The following is a 7742-nucleotide window of genomic DNA, read 5'->3' as shown; positions in this document are numbered from 1 at the left end:
CTGGTGTAGAGGAATCCAACTGATTTTTGGATGTCGATCTTATATCCTGCCACGATGCTAAAGCTCTCAATTAGTTCCAGTAGGTTTTTGACTGAGTCTCTCGGGTTTTCTAGGTATAGGATCATATCATCAGCAAATAGGGATAGTTTGACTTCTTCCTTACCAATTTGGATTAGGCTATTTATTTTTAACATAATATGAAAGGTTTTGAATTTGAGATCTCATTGCTTATTTCCCATTTTGGTTTCTTCTTATCTTTCCTAGTAATTAAAGTTAAGCTGAACTTTTATCAGTTTCTGAATTATATACTCTTCACATTTGCTACAGTTCAGTAATTCAAACTCTTCACATACTTTATGAAGTATTTTTATTAGAACATGTTTAGTTGAACGTTCATTTTTTAATAAGTCAACTTAATGATTTCCTCTTATGAAACGAATTTTTATACTTTTTAATGTCATTTGAAATATATAATATTTTCTGGAATTTTTTTCTTCATTATATTTTATTTTAGTGACTTGCACGTACTGCATTTTACATTCCCGGATAGCTTTAGATTTCGTTAAACCAGTTGTTCCCAAGTTGATGGCTACTCTGACCCCATGTGTGTTAGAGTAGAACTGTGCTCCCCAGGGCTTGGAACGGCTGCTATTTCACAGGCAGATCATCCGGCCTTTTTTCTGAGGGTCCTCTGGGTAAACAGAAGTCACCCAACTTCTGCTAGCAGCCAAGCAAGTTAACTGTTCATACCATTTAACTGAATAAATTCGTCTCTGTTTCATGCATTTATGTGTGTAGAAATGTTCGCTTATGAAGTATGGGTTATTTTTGCTAAACTTTTCATATTACTTTCCTAATTTCATTTATCTTTTAAAACGTACTTCCTTTTATTTCTGTTTATTGTAAACACTATCTTATAATCTGGTTGGTAAAAATTTCCATTTGGACTTTAAATACTAAGTTAAATGTTAAGTGCTTTCATTAATTTTCTCCATCCTTTGTATTACTGGAGTGTCTTCCATTACTTGAACCACTTTCATTCAATACCCACTTGATAAGTAATTACTGAGCATGTACTATGTGCCAGGCCCTGGGGATACAATGGTGCACATGGTACCCATGATCCATATTATCTAGAGGGAAAGACAGGTAAGTATTCAAAAACTAGCTGTAGTGCAGGGTGAGTAGTGCTGACGGAAGCAGCACAGGACGCAATAGGAGCACAGAGAGGAAGCACTACATTCAGACCTGGAAGGTCAAGGGAGGCCTCATCAGTGATGCCCAAGTCAACACCTAAAGCATAAATAGAAAGGATAAGCAGGAGTTAATTCAATGAAGGAAAGGGGAAAAAGTACATCCTAGACTGAGGGAATAACATATGTAAAAACCCAGAAGTCAAAAAAAAGTTCAAGGTATTTAAGGCAAGAAATTCATGAGGCTTGGGCTGTAGAACACAAAGTAGAGTGGAGAGGACACGAAACTAGACAAGTGGAAGCCAAGGTTTCATGAGCCATACTAAGGAATTGAAAGCAAATGTGAATTAAGAGCAACTAGGTAAGTGACACTCCTCAGAAGGAAGACTGGGCAACTCACTTGCATAGTGATATCGCTTCAGAAACCCAAGGAGGGGTCGCTATGAGTTGGATCCGACTCAACGGCAGTGAGTGAGAGGTAAGTGACATGATCAAACTTTCATATGACAATGACTGCAGTATAGACAGTTAGTTGGAATGAAGAATGGAGATAGAAATACCACTTAGGAGGTCATTGCAGCATTCAAGGAGAGACAGTGGTTGTCTGGACAACAAAAATGACAAGTGTAGACAGAGAGAAATAAAAAGATTCAAATGATATTTTGAAGAAAGAACTGACTAGGTTTGGATGCTAGGGGTGAGATGGAAGACAGCAAGACAGAAGAAGGACTGGGAACAGTTCCCAGGTCTTTGTTGGACAAATAGGTGAGTCACACGGCTGTGTGTTCCTAAGATAGGAAACAGTGTGAAGAGAGGTTTAAGGGGATAGATGGATTCAGTTTCACATGTTGGATTTGATGTATTTATGAACCATTTGAGTTTGTACTCTATAAGGCCATAAATGGATCTGAAACTTGAAAAAGAGATCTGTGCCGGATAGATCGACTGTGAGTATCAGTGTAAGTGATGGTAAACTGTGGCCATCAGAGCCGAGGAGAATGCCCAGGAAAACGTCTACAGTGAAAAGAAAGCCCAAGTAGCATCCTGAGCAATACCAGTGCTCTTTAACATGGATAGAGGTAATGACTCTAGTAAGGACAGTGTGAAATTGGGGCCATAAATGATCAATGGCATTCTCTACTTTGCTTTCTGATGTCTGGTTTAGTTCCAACAAGCCATCTTGCCCTAAAGTTCTGTTAAGCTGCCCAAAGGTAGCTGCTTCTCGCTTTTCCTCTAGATGTGCATGTTTATAACAAATTCTTCTCAGGCCACCACCTTTACTCATCTCTCGTTTCTACTCAAGGTACAGGTCGCTCCTAGTTTGTTTTTCTCAGATTCTTCTGCCATCCTTCCTGGTTTCCCAGTCTAGCATTTCAGTCACCAGTTATGACTCAGGTAAAGACAAAATCACAGCTGCAACCCTGAACTAAAATCTTTGTCACGCTAAGACAGAAGAGGTGTTTAAAAGATCAGTTACCCTTAAAAAAAAAGCAAAACCACAATCTAAATGTAGAATTAACAGTATCTAAAATAGCTTCTGTAAATCATAGGTATAAATCATTGCTAAACAATCTAAGTTTCTGGCTTTAATTAATAATCTACATTTCAAAAATTGATTTAAATGTTCCCATTGAAATTTCAATCTATATTTAATACAGAATTACTTACGTTGTTCTTCTAAAGTCTTTTTGGAGTGTGGGGTATTCTGGCATCTTTCTAATATCTTCCCAATCTTTATCTTATTTAAAAAAAAAAGAGAGAGAGAGAGAGAGAATTACAAGAAATACTTTGTTACTCTTATAATTATGACTGTTTTAAAATATAGAAATATACTTATAATATCCTTGATTTTGAAAAGGAAAATAAATTACCTGCAGGAAATCCCATGACACTAAATATCCGATCTAGCTGATCGTGATGAAAGGGATTGCTTGTTTTTATATCTTCCTGACGACAGTGAAAAATAGGTTCTGAAGTTAACAATTCAGCAAATATGCAACCTATTGCCCATATATCTATGAAGGAAGAAACACAAGTTTTTGTACACATTTATTATATTTCCTTGGTTCTAATTCCTGCGTATAATGACAGCATGCATGTAAGAATACTTTTCAGTGAAGAAATATACAAGGTACAATAAGTGCAGTAAAAAATAAAATACATACACAAGAAACATATATATGACGTGACCTATATCATCACATATCAGACTGAAAATCTTTAAAAACATTTAATAAATTTCCTGATGAAGATAAGCTTAGGAAACTCAACTTAGCAAGCAATAAATTCCTTAGATTTAGGCAAAAACCTTCCTAAACCACTACTAGTAATTTAATCACTGAAGCATTCAGTTGATAGCCTAACACAGGGCATAATGCCCAAGAACTGATACAAGGAAATATTAACATCAATTATAGTGATGTAATTCCTTTAAGGCAACCAAATGCATTATCAAAGAGCATGAGATTCTACATATAATACTGACTACATTAAAACATCTGGAAAAACTTGTCTTTTGTCAGAGATTACCAATTTCTGTTTTTTCAATAAATTATAAGGTCTAGTACCTGATAAATAATATAACTATATATAGGCATTGCATGAAACCAGGAGAAAGACATCTAACTAAACATATTCACCTAGATACTGTCCCACCTACCAACTCACGGGATGAAATTAGGAATCTTTGAAAGGTTTATCAACTATTTCAAGCCACCAGTTACAGATCATTCTGTTTGGATTTTATACACTGCGAAACTGTAATTCATATTCTAAGATTACAATACTGTATACGCAATGCATTGCCAAATGTAAGTGAATTCATTTCTGTGAGATCACACTTTCCACTTAGAAAATAGTGTTTAATAAATATATTTTTTAAAAAAAGGTAATAATGCAAGGACTATGATAATATAGTATAGGATTACAGCATTTAGTAGCCTACCGAATACGGGGATCATATTTTGTAGATGGGTTAAATAAGAAATAAGTTTAATCATGTCCATTAGCTAGAGTTAGTATCAATATACGGTTTCATAAAACAAATTGCCAAATGGAACAAAATATGTAATAAGATCTCATTTATCTAACCTCATTCAGGAATGGTTTCCTTCTACGTAAGTTAGCCTACTAGATAATGGGAATATATTCCCTTGATAACCCATTTTTTATTATAGCATTACCTGCCATCTTAAGAGGCTATAAAACATAACCTAATCATTCTTAATGAGGCAGCAGGGTCATCACTGTCTTGAACATCTATCACTAACAAGTGGGGCAGTAATATTGCTCAGTGTCTTATTTTTTAATTCTTCTCTCCTCCACATCATGTTGGCTGTCACTCGTGTCCCTGACGTGCTACCCCTGACTGTCTTGTCTCTCTTCCTGCTGGCTGCCTCTACTCTGAGTCGACTGGGACTACGGTGCACTCTGACATGCTGCCGATCATGCTGATTTCTGATTTGTCCTCTATTCAGAGGACAGGAACCAGGACCTAGATTTCCCTGTGAAGTGCTAAGAGAAGGAATCTGAGGGTAGAAGGCAGAGTTAAACTCTAGGCTTTCTTGCCTCATTCCAGCTAACTTTACGTAATCATCCGGCCCCTGTACCATCTATCACCACTCCTCAGCTCTCTTTACTAACGACTTTGCTTAGCATGCACATGCATGCAAACACACACACCACTCTGAGTGTCACTCCACAAACTGCCGCTGATATAAAATCATTAGATTCTCTTTTTCGCCAAACTTCTATCCGGCATGGATAAAATTAGAAATCAGTGATTATGTTTTTATCTTGAAGTGGTAAATCTCATTTACTGAGCAAGTAAGTTGCAAGCTGGTTAAAATTTCAGTTCAGTTCTCCTTACCCTGAGAAAAAATTATAGTTGGTCTTCAATTCGTACTCAATAATCTTTATTTTTTTTTTTAAAAAAAAAGCCCATCTATTTTCATTTCAGCACTCACTAAATTAAAACCAAACTCACTGCCATCAAGTCAATTCCGACTCACAGCGACCCCCCACTAGGTTTCCAAGGCTGTTAATCTTACGAAGTAGACTGTCCCATCTTCCTTCCGCAGAGTGGCTGTTGGGTTTGAACCACTGACCTTTTGGTTAGCAGCCAAATGCCTTACCCACTGCATCACCTGAGCGCCTTTCATTTCAGCGCTGGAGCTGTTCATCAGAAAACATTCCTGAAACTGTGCTTCTCAAAGTATGACCACACACAACAGAATCACCTAACGGTGCATATTAAAAAATGGGTCTTGCCATGAACTTACTCGGTAAGAATTTTTCAGAGTGGGACAGACTTTGGTGGGGAGTGATTTAGTTTAACAAAAACTTTTGGCTGCATTTGCGTTTTCTTAATCTCTCTTCTAGATAAAGACTGTCTGCAGTAGTGGTTTGGTGAGAGCCCAAGGCAGATGTATTTCTACTGTTATCACATCCTCTACTCCCCACTTCTTGCCCTGGGTATCGAACCACCAACCTTGCTGGTCTAGGGCACCACCTGCTGCTTCCAACTCCAGCTCCACTTTCCCTGGCTTATATTCAGTTTCTTCTTCTGAAGGCTTCTAAGACTATCTACGAGATTTATTTTACTGTTTTCAATAGTGGGTAAAGATAATGTAAATAACGGGAAATGTAAATGTATAGTTCCAAAAGTCTCAAACATGCAGCCTCTCAATAAAAGTTACTCATTGGAATGTAAATAGTCAGGCTCTGGCTTTTGCTCCTTCTCATTTTAGGGCCACTCAATCCCTTCCACTTGCTTTCTGTAGTTCTCTTCCTTCACTCTTTAGAGGGATGCCACTGCCACTGCTGATAGGGTGTGCCTGGCAATCTCTTATCTGCTCCCTTCCTACGGGCTTAACTGCTAGGGAGAGGATTGAAAGTCAGTCTCACATTCCTCTACTGTCAAACACACACTGGTTCTCTCCTCACAGTTCTGAGACCACTCAGAGCCTTTTTTTCACTAAGTTAATAAAATCACTCAACGATGTTTATGAAATACTTACATTTGGGCACTGGGCTAGACTCCAGTGCCTGGACAAAGCATAAGTGTGTTCTGGGGCTCTGAGTTTTGCAGAACCCAAACTTCCTGATAAACGAGGAATTACTATATTCTAATTTTTGTTTGCTTTCTTCATTCATGGCCAAGTTAATTATTAGTCTAATCTTTCCAAATGTAAGACTTCCTTTGTAATTACCTTGGAAGCCACCAGGTTTTCCTTAAGCGTGTTTAACAAAGAAAGGATTGTGCTTGTCTATTTTTAATAATTTTATACTTTTATTAAATAGCGCTCAAGAAAAGCAACTAAATGTAGTAAAAAACTGATACTGGTATCAGTAAATGGACTACTCAGTAAAAGGAAAATTTGAAGAAACACACTTCACAGATCCAGGTCCTTACAGAACTAGCCCTTCACTATTATGTTACTGTTTACTCTCTTGCTAGTCTTTCTTTTTATCCTCTTTAACCCTATCATAACCCACAGGACACAGAGCATCCTATTACATTTTCCTCTTCCGAGGTTATTGGGCAGCTACAGGCACCATCAGGAGGGGGGTGGTATAATTGTTCGAAGCCTAAGAAATGTGTGTTGCAAATTACTGTTTAACAGGGTATTGTATGAGATGATACATCCTGGAGATGTAATTTGTCAAAATTTTTGTCTTTTGCCTTTTTTCACTGGGAGATAAGCCTTCTAAGTGTATTTCCAGGTTCCTGTGCATTATTTAAGGAGGGCTGGTGGGACAGTGGATAAGGCACTTGACAGTGGTTCAAACCCGCCAGCTGCTCTGCAGAAAGAAGACTGGGCGATCTACTTCCATAAAGATTTACAGCCTCAGAAACCCAGTGGGGATCGTGATGAGTCGGAAATGATTTGATGGCAGTGGGTTTGGTTTTTTGGTTTGTGCGTTGTTAGGAGCTCTGGTGGCATAGTGGGTAAAGCATTTGGCTGCTAACCAGGAGGCTGGCTCTACCCAGCAGCTGCTCCATGGGAGAAAGATGAGGCAGGCAGTCTACTTCTGTATAGATTTAAACCAAAAAAGTAAAAAGTAAAAAGGAGTTTCTAAAGGAGTTCTGGTGGTGTAGTACCTAAGGCATTTGACTGCTAACCAGAAGGCTGGCAGTTCAAACTCACCAGCCACTCCTTGGAAGGAAGGTTGGGCAATCTACTTCTGTAGTGACACCGCCTCAGAAACCCAAGGAGGGGTCACTATGAGTCAGGTCCAACTAAACAGCAGTGTGTTTGGTTTGGTTTTGGTTTTGGGTTTCTGAGGCAGTAAATCTTTACAGAAGTAGATTGCCCAGTCTTCCAACCTTCTGGTTAGCAGTCAAATGCCTTAGGCACTACACAACCAGAGCTCCTTTTCTGTGTAGATTTACAGCCTTGGAAACCCAATGGAGGTTGCTATGAGTTGGAATCAACTCGATGGCAGTAGGTTTGGTGGGGTTTTTTGGTGCATTATTTGGAAGTTGTGTTTCTTGTGATGATTCCCTGTTCATTCAAATACATTTTCAGGTGCCCTAAATTATAGGGG

At 38.3% G+C, this 7742-nt stretch overlaps 1 protein-coding gene across 1 annotated transcript in view; it reads right to left on the bottom strand.

Moving 5' to 3' along the window:
• The window catches only part of CDK19 (cyclin dependent kinase 19), a 219052-nt gene that overhangs the window by 15107 nt on the left and 196203 nt on the right, over positions 1-7742 (bottom strand). Inside the window, 2 exon segments of the mRNA XM_042780937.1 lie at positions 2862-2931; positions 3065-3208. Coding sequence (XP_042636871.1) covers positions 2862-2931; positions 3065-3208 — 214 coding nt within the window.

The sequence above is a fragment of the Orycteropus afer genome, unplaced genomic scaffold (assembly GCF_000298275.1).
Source record: "Orycteropus afer afer isolate SDZICR_OR568_19922 unplaced genomic scaffold, OryAfe1.0 scaffold00072, whole genome shotgun sequence".
Taxonomy (NCBI): Eukaryota; Metazoa; Chordata; class Mammalia; order Tubulidentata; family Orycteropodidae; genus Orycteropus; species Orycteropus afer.
Note: the sequence above shows the minus strand (reverse complement) of the source record. Positions and strands in the feature narration are given on the sequence as shown.